Source organism: Urocitellus parryii, chromosome 12, assembly GCF_045843805.1.
Source record: "Urocitellus parryii isolate mUroPar1 chromosome 12, mUroPar1.hap1, whole genome shotgun sequence".
Lineage (NCBI taxonomy): Eukaryota > Metazoa > Chordata > Mammalia > Rodentia > Sciuridae > Urocitellus > Urocitellus parryii.
In genome coordinates, this window is record NC_135542.1 from 56,207,474 (window position 1) to 56,228,476 (window position 21,003).

General features: G+C 33.8%; 1 protein-coding gene and 1 pseudogene across 8 annotated transcripts in view; one reads left to right on the forward strand and one right to left on the reverse strand.

Moving 5' to 3' along the window:
- Nucleotides 1–21,003, forward strand: part of Birc6 (baculoviral IAP repeat containing 6) — a 209,709-nt gene that overhangs the window by 85,123 nt on the left and 103,583 nt on the right. For 3 of the 8 annotated variants that reach the window (XR_003301795.2, XM_026399426.1, XM_026399638.1), the window contains exons 23-37: nucleotides 47–193; nucleotides 2,847–3,034; nucleotides 3,780–4,103; nucleotides 4,338–4,437; nucleotides 7,938–8,152; nucleotides 8,543–8,751; nucleotides 9,081–9,427; nucleotides 10,014–10,233; nucleotides 12,790–12,923; nucleotides 13,645–13,782; nucleotides 15,466–15,593; nucleotides 17,069–17,200; nucleotides 18,169–18,384; nucleotides 19,190–19,373; nucleotides 20,020–20,175. Coding sequence is in view for 7 of the 8 variants with exons in the window: in XM_026399426.1 (XP_026255211.1) it covers nucleotides 47–193; nucleotides 2,847–3,034; nucleotides 3,780–4,103; nucleotides 4,338–4,437; nucleotides 7,938–8,152; nucleotides 8,543–8,751; nucleotides 9,081–9,427; nucleotides 10,014–10,233; nucleotides 12,790–12,923; nucleotides 13,645–13,782; nucleotides 15,466–15,593; nucleotides 17,069–17,200; nucleotides 18,169–18,384; nucleotides 19,190–19,373; nucleotides 20,020–20,175 (2,838 nt within the window). In the remaining variant the exon portion in view is untranslated. The remainder of the gene's footprint in view (nucleotides 1–46; nucleotides 194–2,846; nucleotides 3,035–3,779; nucleotides 4,104–4,337; nucleotides 4,438–7,937; nucleotides 8,153–8,542; nucleotides 8,752–9,080; nucleotides 9,428–10,013; nucleotides 10,234–12,789; nucleotides 12,924–13,644; nucleotides 13,783–15,465; nucleotides 15,594–17,068; nucleotides 17,201–18,168; nucleotides 18,385–19,189; nucleotides 19,374–20,019; nucleotides 20,176–21,003) is intronic. The other 5 variants (XM_026399557.1, XM_026399721.1, XM_026399887.1 and 2 more) reach the window with 4 other exon arrangements.
- On the reverse strand, nucleotides 5,709–6,398 carry LOC113190616 (V-type proton ATPase subunit E 1 pseudogene; annotated as a pseudogene).

A 21,003-nucleotide genomic window follows, 5' to 3' on the forward strand; every position in this document is an offset into this window, starting at 1 on the left:
TATCTTTACATGCTTTAAGTGTAAGTCTTCTCTTTTTCTGTACTAGGAAATGGAAAGGTCAGTAGTTGCACAGCTGCTGAGGGTAGTTTCACATCTCTCACTGGACTTCTAGAAGTTGAACCCCTGCACTTTACTTGTGTCTCAACTAGTGATGGAACCAGAATAGAAAGGGATGATGCAAGTACGTTTACTGGTATATACCTTCTTTTATTATATACTTTATGGAATGATAAACAAATAAATGATATGTAAGTATATATGTGCAATAAATGTAAATTTTGCTATCATTATAAGTGGAAACTTATGGGAGGGACATTTTGGGGAAGATATCATAAATCATTTTATAATCTTAGTTGATTTCTAAGTTTTTCCTCCCTGACAGTAGAGCACTGTCTGAAATTCTTTTTTTTTTTTCAATATTTATTTTTTAGGTATAGAAGGACACAACACAATGCCTTTATTTTTATGTGGTCCTGAGGATTGAACCTGGGTCCCACCCGTGCTAGGCGAGAGCTCTATCGATGAGCCTCAATCCCAGCCCCTTCTTTTGTTTTTATGTGTGCGTTTTTAGAAACTTTTTAATTTGGAAAATGTCACCCACAATGGAAATAGAATAGTAAAATGGATTCCCATGTTTCCATTACCAAGCTTCAACAATGAATTAATGATGGCTAGTCTTGTTTTGTGTACACTGTACATATAATGTTCTTTCTTTCATTTAGAGTCAATAATATGTTTGCTGATGTCTTTGAGAAAGTTGAGATGAATTGAAAGAGAGTACTATTTTTCCAACTAGTTTAAAGTAACTGTGGATATCTGAAACATTATTTGAGTATATTAAATGTGTGGTGGTGTTGATTTTTTTAAAAATATTTTTTTAGTTGTTGATAGACCTTTTTTTTTTAAAAATTTTTTAGTTGTAGATGGACACAATACCTTTATTTTGTTTATTTATTTTTTTATGTGGTGCTGAGGATGGAACCCAGTGCCTCACACATATTAGGTGAGCACTCTACCACTGAGCCACAACCCAATCCTCTGTTAATAGACCTTCATTTTATTTATTTATATGGGGTGCTGAGAATCCAACCCAGTGTTTCACACATGTCAGGCAAGTTCACTATCACTGAGCCCCAGCCCCAGCCCACTGGTGTTGATGTTTTAAATAAAAACCTTCACTTATAAATTAAAATTTTGACTGTCAGACAGTAGAAACTTTACTTGCCTCAGTTTTTTACTTAAAAATGAGATTATAGTACCTAATACATATTATAATATAAACTAATACTTTGTACAGGTAATACCTATTTGTTAGCTGTTGCAAAGATTTAGTGAGTTTACGTAAGTAAACTCTTGACATTGGGTTTAGCCTTGGCCTTCACACAGCCCTTGGTTCTAATCTCAGTTCTGCCACTTTCAGTGTTACAGGGTAACTTTTCTAATCTGGTCTTCACTTAAACAACTAAAAAATGAATCATGATATCTGATACATTTATTCATCTCTTGAATGTGGCAACTCATTGACAGTGTATCTTTTCATAATGCACACTAAATATTTGCTTTTATTACAGTGGTTATCCTTTCTTTCTAGACCTGTTACAAGGGTTGGAGTTGTGGCTCAGTGGTAAAGCACATTTGCCTAGCACATGTGAGGCACTGGGTTAGATCCTCAGCTCCACATGAAAAATAAATAAAATAAAAGTATTGTGTCCATCAATAACTACAAATATATATATTTTTAAAACCCTTTATAAGTATTACTGCTGTTATTAGATTTGGCTTCTTCCTCTTGTTTTATGCTAACATGTTGTGAGATTAAGTTTTTATCTCAACCTTTTGCAAAATATTTTAATGGTTAATTAGTAATGTATATTTGAATTCATAATGAACATACATTTTAATACATGTTGAAAAAGAAAGTCAAAGAAATTTCTTCACTTATAGGATTTCCTAGAGTCTTTATTGGTAAAATTTATTGGTAATAGTGTGTACCAGATTTGACTGTGTGTGGGACTTGTTTATTTCCATTGAAGTGTTCTTGGAGCACATACATTAGGAAACCTTTATGTATTCTGTATAAGCCTTTTCTAGTTTAGACGGTGCTTTCAGATGAGGAAATTAAATATCACCTGTCTTTTTAAATAAAGATCTTAAAATTGAAGTCTTTTAAGCATTTTTGGAAGTGGAAAATTGTGTGTTGGTGTGAGAAAATTAATAAAGTTATTTTAAGTTTATCTCATGCTCATATAAATTACTCTCATTTTTTTAAAGTTTTTTTTTTTAAAAGATGAACACGATATCTTTATTTGTTTTTATGTGGTGCTACGGATCAAACCCAGTGCCTCAAGTGCTCTAACGCTGAGCTATAACCCTGGCCCCTAAATGACCATTAAAAATGAGAGAATTAAAAATGTAAGTTCTTCTATACCCGAAATATTTGTAAACTCAGAAGTAATATGCTTTATGGTCATTCTGGGACCCCTTAGAATTTAAATAGCAATATTATGAGTAGTATACCTTTGCCATAAATTTTTGTCATTTATGCTCCCTTTAAAATTATATTTATTTCTCTCTTTTTGTGAATCCTTTTTTAAGTATATATTTTTAAATTTTTAGTTATGAATGGACACAGTATCTTTATTTTGTTTATTTTTATGTCGTGCTGGGGATCAAACCCAGTGCCTCACATGTGTGAAGCAAGCACTCTGCCACTGAGCCACAACCCCAGCCCATGTGAATCCTTTTTTAAAAATGAAAATTGACTATAGTTTAGTTCGACTGTTTCTCTGTGAAACTTTTCTTCATCCTGGTGTCTTTGTTTTTGTTTTCCCTTTGTCTTATGCCAGTGAGTTCCTTCGGGGTTACTCCTGCAGTAGGTGGACTATCATCTGGGACAGTTGGGGAAGCCTCGACAGCCCTGAGTTCAGCAGCCCAGGTAGCTTTGCAGTCTCTCTCTCATGCAATGGCTTCAGCCGAGCAACAGCTACAGGTGCTGCAAGAGAAACAGCAGCAGCTTTTGAAGCTTCAGCAACAGGTTGGAGACTATTTGGCTCTTTGTTCATGCTGTCTCTAAACTTCAAAAGCTGAAAAAGTACTTTCAAAATGACCATTATTTTCATAAAGAAAAGTAGATTGACTGATCCGATCTAATAATTTTCAACACAAAATTGAGGTAAAGTTTTTGTAGCATTAAATTTGTTAAAATTACATAAATGCCTTTTATTTGATACATATATGAAGGGATAGAATTGATCATTTTTGTATAGTCTTTAAGTAATATCCATTGTTTAAACATTCTTGATCAAACATTACAGTTCCCAGTTATTCCATAGAGAATCTAAAACAACATTTCGAAGAACTTTTAAATTAATGTGACTTATAATTTTAACAATAATGATGTTTATGGTCTAAATGCAGCCTGTGACAATTCCAGGTGACAAATTATGTCAGATTAGTCCACATGAGAATCTGCCTCCTGTTAATGTTTAACAGAACTTTCTTTCCTTATTTACATTTAATTGTTCTCCTTGCTGTTCATTTTCACTTTGAGAAAGTTTTAGTTCTCAAATACACAGGAAATTTTATATTCAGTATTTTAAGAAGTAAACATAGTAAAGCAGTGTTTCATTTATAGAAGAGTCCAGTTTTGATTCATCTTTATGTACCTAGGATTTACTTAATCATGTTTATCTTTATAATTTACATCCATGTACATAGTAGTCCCCACAACTTAGGTAGGCAGGGTTAGTCTATATGTGTTGCTTTTACTTCTTTTACAGAAAGCAAAGCTGGAAGCCAAGTTACACCAGACAACAGCTGCAGCAGCTGCAGCAGCCTCAGCAGCCTCAGCAGTAGGTCCTGTTTACAGCTCTCTGCCTTCCAACCCAGTGGCTGCCCCAGGATTCTTCATTCATCCTTCTGATGTTATTCCACCCACTCCAAAAACAACACCACTTTTTATGACTCCACCACTCACTCCACCCAATGAAGCAGTTTCCGTTGTGATTAATGCCGAACTTGCACAGCTTTTCCCAGGCTCAGTCATTGATCCCCCAACAGTCAATCTTGCTGCACATAACAAAAATTCCAACAAGTCCAGAATGGTAAATCATGTTTTAAATAGGTGTTGGCTTAGATAGTTAAAAATATTTGGAAGTAAACTTTTAACTATAGAAGGCAAGATTTTATTATATGACTTCAATATATTAGATTATTTTCTTTAATAAAATATAATAATATACATTAGGAAATGAGACTTGTTAAGTTAATATTATGGCTAATATTTTTAATAGCGCAAGAGTAATGTCAATATGGAGTTATACTTTTTTCTCTTCTAGAATCCACTTGGTTCTGGTCTAGCCCTTGCAATTTCTCATGCTTCACATTTTCTTCAACCTCCACCTCACCAGTCCATTATTATCGAGCGAATGCATTCAGGTAATCTTTTACTTTCTTGAAGTATTTTTGAGCCACTGAGTTGGCTCTTTTGTGACTTATTGTTATCCATTTTGATTTTTCATTGCAAATTAATCACATTTGCTCTCTGGTAAGTACATTTGACCAGGAAAAAGCACTATTATAAAAGATTCAGGCTGTGTGCTTTACCAAGTTGAATGGAATAGTGCTATTTGCACAGTGAATTTGTTCTCTACCTGAGTCTTGCTTGTTTTGAAGAATGATTGACATGAATTCATATCTGCCTTCATTGTAGGTGCTCAGTTATTATACACTAGAAATTACATTTCAAGGAGTATTCCTAAAACTAGCATTCTTGAAGTGAAACTGTTTTCTGAGAAGAGCTGACAGAACTGCTACTTACCATAGTAACTAAGATTAATAATACTTCATAGTCTCTGGATTGTTTAAATTTGTTCTACATTTGTGTTACGTTTATATACTGGAGACCTGTGATTGGGATAGTTGTTTTCCATTACATCATATTTCTGAATAAACTAAGTAACTTTAATTTATAATCATACCAACTTTTAGTTCTGCACTTCAGCAGCTGAACTCAGCAGAATATTTAGAGGGAATACAGGGAGATATAGTGTAAACTGTAGCACTTTTCATTATATGAATAAGTAAGCCAAATTTGTTTTATTGTAACAGGTATTTCCTCTTTGGAAGAATGAGTTTGAAAGCTCATCAAATAAGTCTTATGCTATTTTCTGTCAAACTAATTATTTTTGGTAGCAACATTAGCGTTGATAACATTTAGAATGAAAGCTTGTTCTTCTTCTTCTTTTTTTTTTCCCCCACATAAATCTTTTTTTTCAATAAATAAAGAATATTCATGGCTTAGATTTTAAATCACATTTACAGATGAAGAAAAATTTTAGGCCCAAATAGGTAAAAATGAAGGTATTACTGCTGGAAAGAATACATGCCCCATACCTAAAGAGCAAGGATCACCATGCACATCACTGTGTAGATTAGGTAATTAGAATCGTGAAAAGATGCAGTACCATCTGACCCCTCCTCTTCATGCTTTAGAACCAAATTAAAGCTGTGGTACCTGAGACAAATTACTGTGGGTCCTGATCACACTGAGGAAACTTCCAGTTTTTAACATTAGGCCAAGGGTGTTAGCTACAGAATGATATCCACTGATAAATATAATAGCAGAACAACAAAGAAGAAGCTACATAGCAAGCTACATAGATGATCTTGCTTCTTAGAAGTACAGCAGTAGATTAATTTCACTTCGCTTAGTCCAAAAACTTCCTATTGGCATTTGCACCAAACAAGGCTCCTCGTACTTCAGGCATCATCTGCTGGGCTATGAGATCCAGCCGGCTTTCCAGGGTATTGGAAACCTTTATTTTATGATCCCTATTTTAGATCTCAACTCCACCAACTATTTCCTCAGGCAGGTAAACCTCCTGATCAATTTGGACATCAACAACCTTCTTGGTGGCAATTTTGTACATAGGAATAGCTTTCTGCACTGCAGCCTTTACTAGAGGCAAATCTTGTTTTCTGCAACGAACAATAATTAGTACAAATTCAGGGCTCCAATAATTAGTACAAACCCTGGAGGACCAGTCCATCCAGCAGCACTTGGTACCTGGTTGTCTCTTTTACCATTTTGCTGAGTCTCTGTTTTGCTTCGTTCAGTAAGTCAGTGATAAGGTCATCTCTTGCTCTAAGGACTTTGAGCCTTGCTTGTTTCATCAAATTGGACATTTGAATTTTCTTCTGTTGCTCAATCTGTTTTTCTTTCTTTTCATAGTATTCCATAATCTTCAGTCTTTGGGTTTGCACAAGACGGCCTTTCTCAATGTTGAACTCTTTTCTGCCTTTGCATCTATTTCTTCTACTTTCTCATTGTCTTCTTGTTCAGTAAAAGCCATTATGTACTTTATCTGCTTCTGCATGTCAGCATCGATGAGAGCCATGGTGAAAGCGATGCTAGGTCGGTGGGCAACTGGCCCGAACTCAGTTAAGAAAAAGGATGGTAGAAAAACAGGGCCAAGAAAACCAGAGCAGGTTCTCTGACTTCCTTTACTTTATAACCCCAACTTCCACTTCCTCTTGTTCTTCTTTAGTCTTAGGAGATGTGAGGAGTTGCTTATACTATAGTTTGATTTTTTTTATCTCTTCAGATGACCATAACACATAAGTCCTTTGAGTAGGAAAATTATATTCTTCATTGCTTAATAATTTTTCTGTTTGGGAAAGTATTGGTAACTGCTCTTTTTTTTTTTAAAGAGCTTCATTGAGAAAAGCCCCATTCCCAAATGTTTTAGTCTTTCTTTTCCTTCATGGTAAAATGTAGCTGGTAAGGCTATTTAGTTTGCCAAAAGAATGAAAAAGAAAATGCATTATTTTATTAAGGGTCTGCCTTTCATTTCACTATTTGAACTTGTCCTTGTATGAGATGAGAAATGCAAATCTTCTGTTTCTTCATCTACTTCATCTAGTATTGAGTTGAAGCGACAGTGATGTCTCTATACTGGAGAAAAACATTGTTTGAGATGAGCTGTCTGTTTTCCTTAGAATACTTTGGCAAAAGCATCTTTTTTGGGATAGTTTGACTTTGTATGATTTGAGCTACACTTTTATTTTACATGTTAAGCCTAATAAAATGTACATTTCACAAGAAGTTGAACAGGGCTTAAGAAGACTGATGTCACATAGTATATCTTGGTATATTTAATTAGTTGTGAAATTAAGGGAAAAATACATCCAATGATTGAAAGGAAGGCAGAATGATACTTTACAGTATTAACATATATACTACATGTGCTAATTTAAAATTTTAAACTTAAGTTTTATTGATTGATTAATCTGTAGTTGTAGGGATAGAACCAAGGACCTTGTGCATGCTTGGCAAATGTTCTACCACTGAATGCAGCATCAGGCCCGATTCCAGTGTTTTAAACCAAGCTTATGTGTATAGTTGATTTCTTTCTTTTTTCTTTTAATATACATTTTTTAGTTGTAAATAGATCTTTTATTTTATTTATTTGTTTATATGCAGTGCTGAGGGTTGAACCCAGGGCCTCACACATGCTAGGCAAGTGCTCTACCACTGAGCCACAACCCCAGCCCTAACGGTTGATTTCTTTCATAGTTAGGTTTTTGGGTTTTTTTGGTTCAAACCTAAAATAAGGGTTTTATAATTTTTTTAAAAAAATTTTTTAAGTTGTTGATAGAATGTTATTTTTATTTATATATGTGGTGCTGAGAAACGAGCCCAGTGCCTCACACATGCTAGGGAAGCACTCTACCACTGAGTCCCTACTCCAGCCTGGTTTTAGAAAATTTTTGAATACGACATGACAAAGCTAATTTTACTTATTTTTGTTTGCTTTTATTTGTTTATAGTTATTTTGAATTTATTTCATATGTTAAGATGAATGCTGCAGACTGTTTCTGAGTGTATCATTTGGTTAATTATATATATTTTTGTCAACTGTTCTCTTTTTTCATAGGAGCCAGGAGATTTGTGACCTTGGATTTTGGAAGACCTATACTTTTGACAGATGTATTGATTCCTACTTGTGGAGACTTGGCCTCCTTATCAATTGACATTTGGACATTAGGAGAAGAGGTGGATGGAAGACGATTGGTAGTGGCAACTGATATAAGCACTCATTCACTAATTCTTCATGACCTAATACCACCTCCTGTATGCAGATTCATGAAGGTAAAGAGTTTAAGACAGTAAATTTATGTGTTTCCCACTTACCTAACAAATACTAAGACATATAGTTAAAAAGTGTAACTATGTCTTTTATTTATGTATGTGTGTATGTGTTTATTTTTGTAATACTGGGGATTGAACCTAGGACCTCAAACATCCTAGACAATGACTTCTCCACTGAGCTATGTCCCCAGCTATTTTTATTTTGATTTTGTTGCAGGTTTTGCCAAGTTTGCCTGACTGATCTTGAAATCACAATCCTCCTATCTCTACCTCCTAAGTAGCTGGGATTATAGGCATTTGCTTGGCTAACTATCTTTGAAAATATTCAGCCCCCTTTGTTTTTTTTTTTAATCATGATTGTGTATGTATTTTTATAATTTCTCATTTTAGATAACTGTCATTGGACGCTATGGAAGTACAAATGCCAGAGCCAAAATCCCTTTAGGATTTTACTATGGTCATACCTATATCTTGCCTTGGGAAAGTGAACTTAAGTTAATGCATGATCCTCTAAGGGGAGAGGGAGAATCTGCAAACCAGCCAGACATCGACCAGCATTTAGCAATGATGGTTGCTTTACAAGAGGATATACAGTGCAGGTGAGGATAAAATAGCAAACATTTTAATCTATTCAAACTGCAGATTTTATACAATGTCTTATTTATGTTTCCACCAAGAAATGTCTTTTTATAGGTGTATAGAAAAAGCAAAAGGAAACAGGACATTAACACTTTATAGAAATACTCAATTTGCCCTGAAAATATTGTGATTAAATAATTGACTCCATTTGTTAATACTTACCAATGGAGTAATTCTTTTTAAATAGTTGGGTTTTAACATGTTTTAAAAATGTAATTCTTAGTGTGTACATGTATAAATCAAGAGAACATTGCAGGAATTATTTTGTTCGTTTATTTTTTACTTATAGATATAACTTAGCTTGTCATCGTCTGGAAACTCTTTTGCAAAGTATCGATCTTCCTCCTCTCAACAGTGCTAACAATGCACAGTACTTTTTGCGAAAACCGGACAAGGCAGTCGAGGAAGATAGTAGAGTTTTTTCTGCTTATCAGGATTGTATTCAGCTACAGCTTCAACTAAATTTGGCTCATAATGCAGTGCAGAGGCTCAAAGTAGCTATAGGTGCAAGTCGGAAGACATTGAATGAAACATCAAATCCAGAAGACTTAATTCAGATGTCTTCCACAGAGCAGTTACGTACTATCATCAGATATTTATTGGACACTTTGCTCAGCCTTCTTCACTCTTCCAATGGTTTGTATTTGGCTCATGTATTTTAAAGGCTGGGTTGCATGTTTTAGGAAATATATTAATTTGAATATTTGTGAAATATCTGTTTAGAATCACCAATTTGTGTTTCCCTTATTTAAATTATTTTTGCTTTGTAGTGCTCAGGATTAAACCTAGGCCTTACATATGCTGGCCAAGTACTCTTCTACTGAGCTACATGCTCAACCCCACTTATGTGATTTTCTTGTTTGTTTGTTTCTGTTGTTGTACATGCATTGAGTTACTGGCAAAAAGGTTTTCATAAATCGATAATCTAATCTAGAACTGTTCTTTTGTAGCCAGGAACTATTTTTGACATTATATACCACATACCCTATATAGCAATCTGATACCCAACTGCAAAGCCAAGAAATATAATTGACTTAGGTGCTGTTTCTTCTCCTCTCCAAATATTTGACAATATATATAAGGTATAAATAAAGAACAAAATAAATAGAATATAATTTTCTACTGTTTGCTAGTAAAGAAGAAAGCATATGTTGGTCTACCAATTTTGATATTATTCCATACACTTAATTAGGAAATTGTGCTGTTTTCTCTCTTGTAATAGGACACTCTGTTCCTGCAGTTTTACAGAGCACATTTCATGCCCAGGCCTGTGAAGAGCTCTTTAAACACTTGTGCATCAGTGGAACCCCAAAGATACGGTTACACACTGGTCTTCTTCTTGTTCAACTGTGTGGTGGTGAAAGATGGTGGGGTCAGTTTCTTTCTAATGTTCTTCAGGAATTGTACAATTCAGAACAACTTCTCATCTTCCCCCAGGATAGGTAGGTCAGAAAATTTTGATGGTATTTGTTCTTAGTGATTTGTAATTCTGACATTCATTGGTTAGATTCTAAAATCTTGTTTATGTGGATGGCAAGTGTGGAGAATGGGAAGCAGGTTCCTTCAAGGATTTGGGATTGCCCGGTGAAAGATACCAGAACAGGTAGTATATTGAAGAAGATTATATGTGATTAACCACAACTATACTCTTTTTTTTTTTTTCCTCACTTGAACCGGTGGCATTCATAGATCTAAGTTTCTAAGTATTTCCTCATTTGGGGGGTACAGTGGATTGAACTCAGGGGCACTCAACTACTGAACCACATCTTCAGCCCTATTTTGTATTTTATTTAATGACAGTGTCTCACTTTTGCTGAGACTGTCTCAGCAAAAGACTGATCCTACTTTCTTAGTCTCCTAAGCTTCTGGTATTATAGACCTGTGCCAATGTGCCTGGCTATATTTTCTATCTTATGTTATTTTTGTATAGTAGATAAAGTTAACTGATTCTAAGTGCCTGATTTCTCATGAATAATGTTATATGGGCTGGGGGTGTAGCTCAGTGGTAGTGTGCTTGCCTAGCACACATGAGGCACTGGGTTTGATGCTTAGCACCACATAAAAACTAATAAATAAAATAAAGATACTGTGTCCCTGTACAACCAAAAAAAAAAAAGTTATAAAATATAACCAATAACTAGAAAGAAAGCTCATTGTAATGTATATATCCAGATACAGATCTTTCTTACCAATGTAAGTTCATTGTTTTTTAAAATTTTTTATTCTAATTTGTTAAATATGGAAGCAGAATGCATTACAATTCGTATTATATAGAGAGAGCATAATTTTTCATATCTCTGCTTGTATACAAGGTATATTCACACCATTCGTGTCGTCTTCTTACATGTACCTAGGGTAGTGATGTCCATCTCATTCCATCATCTTTTTTTGTAACCCCCTCCCCCCCCCTCCCTCCACTTTGCCCTCTCTAGAGTTTATCTAATATTCCCCTGCTCCCCCTCCCAACCCCACTATGAATCAGCCTCCTTATATCAGGGAAAACATTTGGCATTTGTTTTTTGGGGATTGGTTAACTTCACTTAGCATTATATTCTCCAACTCCATCCATTTACCTGCAAATGCCATGATTTTATTCTGTTTCATTGCTGAGTAATATTCCATTGTATGTATGTATATGTATATGTAAATATATATATCTACATATATATATATCACATCACATTTTCTTTATCCATTCATCTACTGAAGGGCTCCTAGGTTGCTTCCATAGTTTAGCTATTGTGAATTGTGCTGCTCTAAACATTGATGTGGCTGTGTCCCCGTAGTTCCTTTGGGTATAGACCGAGGAATGGGATAGCTGGGTCAAATGGTGGTTCCATTCCCAGTTTTCCAAGGAATCTCCATACTGCTTTCTATATTGGCTACACCAATTTGCAGTTCTACCAGTAATGTATGAGTGTTCCTTTTTCCCAACATCCTCACCAATACTTATTGTTGTTTGTATTCTTAATAGCTGCCATGCTGACTGGAGTGAGATGGTATTTTAGAGTAGTTTTGATTTCCATTTCTCTAATTGTTGGAGATGTTGAACATTTTTTCATATTTTTGTTGATTGATTGTATATCTTCTATGAAGTGTCTGTTCAGGTCCTTCTTCATATAGAGATTAGTGCTCTATCTGATGTGCAAGTGATAACAATTCTTACCCAGGTTTAAATTGGGAATTTTTGGTTTGTTTTTGCTTCACTGGAGATTGAACCTGGAAGCACTCTACCATTGAACTATACCACCCTTTTAAATTTATTTATTTATTTGCTTCTTATTTATTATTGTCCTTTTTATTTTGATGGGTGGGGATACGATCTCACTAAGTTGAACTTGGTGATTCTCCTGTAGTGGCCTCTAAAGTCCTGGGATTACAGGTATGCACCAGTTTGCCTGCCTAATGAGATAGCTTTGAAGATGCAAATGCTATTAGTGTTCTATTAAGTTTAAATGTAAATTATTTTCTAAATTGAACAATTAAATTGCAAGTACTGTCATTCTTCTTCTTTTTATTTCTTTTGGGGGGGTACCAGGGATTGAACCCAAGGGAATGTAACCACCAAGCCACATCCTCAGCCCTTTTTTATATTTTATTTAGAGACAGGGTCTCGCTGTATTGGTAAGTGCCTCAATAATCTGCTGAGGCTGGCTTTGAATTCACTACCTCTGCATCAGCCTTCCAAGTTGCTGGGATTACAGATGTGGACCACCATGCCTGGCCTATCATTATTCTGTTTAAATGTGAATTATTTAAATGTAAATTATTATTATTTTTAAAAAAATTTGTTTTAGCTGTACATCGACACAGTTTTAGCTATACATGGACCTTTATTTTATTTATTTGTTTTCATGTGGTGCTGAAGATTCAACCCAGTGCCTCACAAATGCTAGGCAAACACTCTACCACAGAGCTACCCCAGCCTGTTCATTACTTTTTAAATGGAACAATTAAATTAGTTCTCACTGGGTATTCTCTTTGTATCTCTCTTTTAGGGTCTTCATGCTACTTTCCTGTATTGGTCAAAGATCACTTAGTAATAGTGGAGTATTAGAAAGCTTACTTAACCTCTTGGATAATTTATTGTCACCTCTTCAGCCGGAGTTACCCATGCATAGGAGGACAGAAGGTATTAAAATAAAGTATCTATCTTTAGTAAAAATATAAGATTCCTATAACTATGCTTTTTCAAGGTATTTATTATAAAATATTTTAATATCCATTGCAGCACACTTTTAATATTTTTATAATGTAGAATTTCTGGAATGAGCTATCTTCATGTGATTGATTGCCATGTAATTATTACTTTAGAAATCTGTTATTTTTTTCATTATTTGATCTTTGAACTTTAAAATGGTTGTAATTTTTTTTTTTTTTGTAAATACTGTCATCACTAAAATCAAGGTCCTTTATCTAAGTTTAAACTTCACAAAGATATAATTGTTCTCCTGGTTAATCATGAGTATTATGTAAGAAAATTGTTTTAGGAATAAAAATTTTAGAACATGGTTTGGTACTATGTGAATTATAAATTGAATCAGATGTTTTATTTTAGTTACCTGTGGCCCTTGTAGTTTGTTATTCTACTTGATAAATTATTTTTTTGGTGAACTCTGTTTAGACTTTATTTTCATACCAGGAAATACCTGTGCTTTATTAGATTTGATGTTCTATTCAATTTGTGGCCACAGATATCTGGTTTTGGGGAATATTACATGTAAATATTAGTGTTGGTAATGATATGATATGTTTTGACTTTATAAAATGTTTAATTCATTGTGTTATCTAACTTCAGTAGGACTCTTATATTCACCTGAATTTTTACCCCCCCTCCCCACATTTCTGTTTAGGAGTACTAGATATTCCAATGATCAGTTGGGTTGTTATGCTGGTGTCCAGGTTGCTGGATTATGTGGCAACTGTTGAAGATGAAGCAGCAGCTGCAAAGAAACCTTTGAATGGTAAAGACAGGGAGAGGTTTCTGACAGGTATCAGAAGTTTATAATAATATGTTGGTGGGGATTTTGAGTGACTCCGCCCAGAACTGGCTATTGGCCTGGAAATACCAGATGTATGTAATTTATGTAAAACATGAGTTAACTCTACCAGGAACCTATTTCAAGGTAGAATTTACATTTGATGAAAAAGTTTCTTTGGGCATGTGTCTATAACCATGTGTTTCACAAAGTTTTCCCCACCGTGCTCCTTTAAACATTCGATAGGGCTGGGGTTGTGGCTCAGAGGTAGAGCACTTGCCTACCACGCATGAGGTACTGAGTTCGATCCTCAGCACCACATAAAAGTAAAATATATTGTTATAACTAAAAATAAATATTAAAAAAACATTTTATAATAACATACATAAAAGTGAGGCATGAAAGCAAAATTTGTGAAGAGTTCTAGTTTTTTTTAAAATAAATGTTATTTTTAGTATAGTATTTCACCCTGTTTACCATTATGGAGTCTATTAGTTAATTACATATGACTTTGGTTGAAATCCCCAATTTAAAAAATGTGTAATCTTTGTTTATAGGCTGAAGGAACAAAATTATTTAAAAATTAAAGAAAATATTTTCTTCCCTTTATTCTGACTACCACAGATTTTCATAAATAATTTGAGACAATTAAATCTAATATGTAAACACAGAAATTAAAGTCCATAAATTTTGGACATCTCCACATTGTCAGTATTAGAAAATTCCCTTAAGATATTTTATATCCAAGTTAATTGTTTATACATATTATGTTTTGAAAGATGAAAGTTAATCTGTACACGGAATTTGCTTTATATTGATTTTAAAAAATAGTAATGTATTTCCATGAGTCAGTTTACTCATTGATTAGCATAGGGATTAAAAAAAATACAATTCAAGTACATATAGCTACAATGTAAAGTTGGAATATCATAGAATATAGTATTGAACATCTTCATTTTATTTATATTGTTCAGTATGGAAACATTGGTGGAAGAGTATCTTAGGGTTAGATGAATTTTAATGAAGACTTGTTAGATGGATAGTGGAAAACAAGAAAGATGTTTTTATGTTAAACATATAGTAAAGAATTACATGGGTAAAGTGTGTTATTGGGCCTTTTTTTTTTAACTACCTCATTTTGGCAGTCATTAAGTAAATTGTTGAGCACCTCTTTTTAGTCTCTGCATAGAAGCATATGTTTTATGAGTATTTGTTGTTAGATCTTAATGAAATAATGAAAGCTGTGTTGTAAATGAGGTTATTGTTGTGGTTTGGATATAAGGTGTCTCCTAAAATCTCCTGTGATAAGTATAATCTTAACCATTGTGGAGGAATGTGGCTGTTATCCTAAAAGAAAGCTTGAGGACAGAACTCTGGTCTTAAAGTAATTTCTGGTCTAGATTAAAGTAGTGACAATCATTGAATCTTTTTTATATCATCTTAAGAATGACTGGGGTGGTTGCTCAGTGGTAGAGTGCTTGCCTAGCATGTGTGAGGCACTGGGTTCAATTCTCACCACTGCATACAAATAAATACATCAGTAAAAAGAATGACTTTATAATGGTTTCCTTAATTTTCTTTAAAATTGCTTTGTCATGTTTTTTCATTTATAACTGTTTTTTGTTTTCTGGATATGAAAGTACTTTAAAATCACACTTGATCAAATTATTAACAGGCTTTTTCCTCCCCCTCTAGGTAACCAGTGGAGTTTTATTAACAATAATCTGCACACTCAGAGTTTAAATAGGTCTTCCAAGGGCAGCAGTAGCCTTGATAGATTATATTCCAGAAAGATCAGAAAACAGCTTGTTCATCATAAACAGGTAACAGTATTTTTTTATTTTAATATTTGAGAGAATTATCATTTTGAAGGTTGCATATGGCAAATGTGCCATCAAATGTTAGTTATATATTTAACCAGCTATATATAGCTTGGGGAGATTTAATACTTTGGAAACCTTATTTGTAAAATGGCAATAGATTTTTGGTGATGTTCTTTAAACTGTTTACTTCTTTACTCTCTATTACTACCACTCCAAATGGGTTTACTGTTATGGTTTGGATATGAGGTGTCCCCTAAAAGCTACTGTGTTAAAGTAGGAATGTTCAGAGGTAAAGTGATTGGATTGTGAGAGCTGTATCTCTAGGCAGGTAGGATGTGGCTAGAGTAGGTAGGATAGTGGTAGCATGCCTGGAAGTGCATCTTCCTATGCTCTTCTTTGCTGATGTGAGGTGAACAGCTTCCCTGAAGGAAAATTTCTTGAAGGAAATTTCCAGAAAAGCAAAGCTAAGAACTCTTAGACAATAAAAATATTTTTTCATGTATTAAAAATACGTTTTTTCTGCCATTCAAAATATCTATTATCTTATACAAATAAACTAATACTATGATATTAGTTGACTTGTATAAGAAAGTGTCCTAGTTACTTCCCTTCTCCTAAATGTAAGGGACTGAAGATTTTAATTTTTACTTTGTTTGTGGTACGAGATACTACCACTGAGCTACTTCCCCAGCCATTTTCTTTTTTTAATTTTTTTTAAGTTCTAGATGGACACAATACCTTTATTTTGTTTATTTATTTATTTTTTATGTGGTGCTGAGGATCAAACCCAGTGTGAGGCAAACGCTCTACCACTGAGCCACAACCCCAGCTCTACCCCAACATTTTCATTTTTTACTTTAGCAAGACAGAGTCTTACTAAAGGTATCCTCAGATGCACCATCCTCCTGCCTCCTCCTCCTGAGTAGCTGGGTTTATAAGCATGTGCCACCCACTTCAGCATAACTAATGAGTGTTTAGTGAGAGATTTTGAAATCAGGATTTGGAAATGAAGTTTTTAGAGGGGCTAAATAGTAAAATTTTATTACTACATTATTCAAGGAATTCTTTATTCCATTAGTTTGATGTATGAATTCCTAAGAAGTATATAAATAATAATAATTTACTTGTCTTTAATGTTGTTTTTCTTTTTTATTGTACATTATAGTTGTACAAACTGGTGGGTTTTGTTGTTACACTCTAGTACATGCACACAATGTAACAATATAATTTGGCCAATATCCTTCCCCTAATGTTTGTGTGTGTGTGTGTGTGTGCAGCAGGGATTGAACTCAGGGGCACTTGACCACTGAGCCACATCCCCAACCCCATTTTGTATTTTATTTAGAGACAGGGTTGCTTAGGGCCTTCATCTTGCTGAGGCTGGCTTTCAACTGCTAATCCTCCTGCCTCAGCCCCCCACGCCCCTGGGAACCCCTAATGTTTTTAAGACTAAGTTGTTTACTTGTATTTTAAAGCAACTTAACCTACTGAAAGCAAAACAGAAGGCGTTGGTGGAACAGATGGAGAAAGAAAAAATACAAAGTAATAAGGGATCATCATATAAACTCCTAGTAGAACAAGCAAAACTAAAGCAGGCTACTTCAAAGGTATGGGTATATTTTTTAATTATCTTAGAAAAGCTGCTTTTTTTTATTTTTAAGCATCTTAAGTTATTTTATTAAGTATCTTTAGGAATGATCAGAAAATTTAAATATGTTGTTCTGCTTATCAAAAAAAAAATACCAATCTATTCAACTTTTTTTGGCGAGGTAGAGTTTAAATCAAGGAAATGTTTTGTAACCTGTTCTGTTTATTACTTCAAAGTGGATTAAAATTTAGTAAATTGAATATAAAGAAAGTAGTGGGATATATAGTTTTGCTCATGTGGCATTGATGTTGTTGGTTTTTTCTGTTCTATAATACAAAAAATACTGGATGATTACAAATACCTTTTTTGCTAATTTTTAAAATAAAAATGTAAAGTGAAAAATTTTGGCATCTCAAAGAGATTTTTAGTATGTTATTGTAAGATTTTCATTGTTAGGTTTAGAATTGAAATTTCTTTTGGATCTGGTCGTGCACAGGTTTCAAATATAGCCTATATATGTCCTTGAAAGTGAAAATGAAGTTGTGGTAGTTATTTTAATAAAATAAAACATATGTATATATGGGTATGTGTGAATATATGTGTGTACATAACATGTAGTAGTCACATTTGTATATTGTGTTTTTATAAATATGCTTATTCCACTCAGTCTTGGAATGACTTGGAACCACCCAGCCTGTATACATCACACTTAGGATATTTTAGTGATACTAATTAAAGATGTTAGGTTTGCCATTATATATTTCTCTGGCCTTTCTGTAGAATTTCACTTTTCCGAAAAGCTTTTAAACAGAGGTAAGATATATTGGTCAATACAGTTTTTAATAATCTTACTTTTTGAAGCTTATAGTTTAATCTAAAACTTTTATTCACTGTAAGTTGTGTGGTGAGTAATATTTTCATAAATGTATACTGAAAATTTTTCATTAAATAAACATTGATTTAAAAACTGTAAATTTCTGTATACAGCACTTTAAGGATCTAATTCGTTTGCGCCGGACAGCAGAATGGTCTCGTTCTAACTTAGACACAGAAGTTACTACAACAAAAGAAAGTCCAGAGATAGAACCACTTCCATTTACCCTTGCCCATGAACGTTGCATCTCAGTAGTCCAAAAACTCGTTTTGTTTCTCCTCTCCATGGACTTTACGTGTCATGCAGATCTCTTATTATTTGTCTGTAAGGTAAGTAAACTATTAGGTGTAATTTATAAATCTAGACTTTAAAGGGTAAGAAAAAGAACTTCAGAAGTACACAGTTTTTATTTGATTTTGATTAAGATAAAATAGTAGTTCATCTTTTGGTTTTCTTTTTTTGCAGTTACTTAAGTTTTTTTTATTGTGCGTTGAAAGATTTAAATTTTTTCATTTATTTCTAGAGAAATCTAATATAAATTTTAATCTATTTAAAAGTCAGGTGTTTTAAATGTGGGTAATTTGGGTATGTCTATTTCAACTTAACCTTAAGTTAAATTATGAAATCTACAGATAAGTGTCACATGATATTAATGAAAGACTTTCAAAGTTATGATTGTTTTCCTGTAGCATGTTCACTATTTATAGAAGTTATTCTTAACTGTTCCACCCAGATTTAAAACTAGATTTAACACTGCACTGATGAAATTACATTATTTTTGCTAGGCATCGTAGTGCATGCCTGTAATCCCAGCAACTTGGGAGGCCGAGGCAGGAAAATCTCAAGTTTGAGGCCTTTCTGAGCAATTTAGAGAGACCCTGTCTCAAAATAAGATAAAAAATGAAGCTGAGGATAACTCTGTGGTAAAATGTCTTTGTGTCATGTGTTTGGGCCTGGGTTCATTTCCTAGCATTACCAAAAAACAAAAAAACAAAAAGAAAAAAAACAAAACCAAATACCAGAATCATACTTATTGTTGTAAATCATTAGTGTAGTGCCAAACCTATTGATAGATTTCTATTATTTTTTGGAAAAATGTATAATTTTTATATGGTTTTATAAAATGTATTCTAGGTTCTTGCACGCATTGCAAATGCCACAAGACCAACCATTCATTTGTGTGAAATTGTGAATGAACCACAACTGGAAAGACTGCTGTTGCTTTTGGTTGGAACTGACTTCAATAGAGGAGATATATCTTGGGGTGGTGCTTGGGCTCAGTATTCCTTAACTTGTATGCTACAGGATATTTTGGCAGGTTTGTAAGGATTTATTTTTCCTTGGGTATGTCAGAATTAACTTGTCATTGCTTAACTAATTACTCGTTAAAGGAAATTGTAATCTTCTAAAAGCATAAAATTCTCTTTAATGTCAAGCAGTAGCAACCATTTAAAATTACTTTTCTACTTAATTTATGTTGACAGTTTTGATAAATCTAAGTCTTTCGAGAGTAGTTAGTTTGTTTAAGTGCATGAATATTGAAACTAATCTGCTTTGTTAATAACATTCGTGTGCTTCTTACTAGTTATTTATGTGACCTTTAAGAAATCACTATGCCTGAGCTTCTTCATTTGTAAAATAAGGATATTAAAAATACCTTTCCTTATAAGCTTGTTTTGATGACTAAGTAAGTTAACGTCTGAAAGTGATTATAATAACTCCTTGTTGATTTTGAATATTGTGCGTTTTTCCCTTCTAGTTATTTGTTTTAGGCATTTGTAGGTACTGCAGTGAGTTTTAGCATTCTTTAGGTAGGTGAGAACTCATTTGCCGTATTTTCTTTTCTAGTTGGTAGAGTATATGTGTCTTTCTGAACACTGGAAGGAAAAATATAATGGTTCAATATATATTAAAAGACTGTGTCTAAGTTATTAAAGTGGTTAGGATTATCTTCTTAAATGCAGGAGAATTGTTGGCACCAGTAGCTGCAGAAGCCATGGAAGAAGGAGCAGTGGGTGATGATGTAGGAGCAACAGCTGGTGACTCTGACGACTCCCTTCAGCCGTCTTCAGTTCAGTTGCTGGAAACTATAGATGAACCTTTGACACATGATTTAACAGGTACAGTAAAAAAATTTTTAAAAAATATTCCTTAGTATTTTCTACAAATTGAGTACATTTCAAAATAAAGAATGCTATGAAGTATAAAATGGGTTTTTACGTTTTCATTTGAGGTTTTTGACCTTATATAATGATGCAAGATATTTTTCCAGTAAACATATTTTGCCTTGTTTCTGGGTGTGTTAATTACAACAAAGTACTATCATTTCATAATATCCCAATTACTTTGATATAGTCTGATTTGTATCTATAGAAGTTTCAATAAAATGTGGGGAACATTTAATGACTTGTCTCTCCCTCTTTTTTGGGGGTGGGGAGTGTGTGGGATATGAAAGATTGAACCCAGCTGTGCTTAACTACTGAGCCCATCCCCAGCCCTTTTTATTTTTTATTTTGAAACGGTCATTCTATGTTGCTTAGAGCCTCACTAATTTGCTGAGGCTAGACTTATTCTTGCAATCCTCTTGCCTCAGCCTCCTGAGTTGCTGGGATTACAGGTGTGCTTCACCACGCCTGGCTATGACTATTTTTTTAAAGTGATTTTTTTTTTTTTTTTAGTTGTAGATGGACACAGTACCTTTTATTTAATTTATTTGTTTTTATTTGTGCTAAGGTTTGAACCCAGGGTCTCGCACATGCTAGGCGAATGCTCTACCACTGAACTACAAACCCAGCCAGCTATGACTATTTTTAATAGCAAAGTTTATGCAACTTGATTCAACAACAGCTAATATTCTGGTATTTTCTCTAGGAAATCAAGTATCATGCTAGTAGTGTTTTTTATTTTGTTCTGTGAAGTAATACCTTTATGTACTGATTAATAATTAA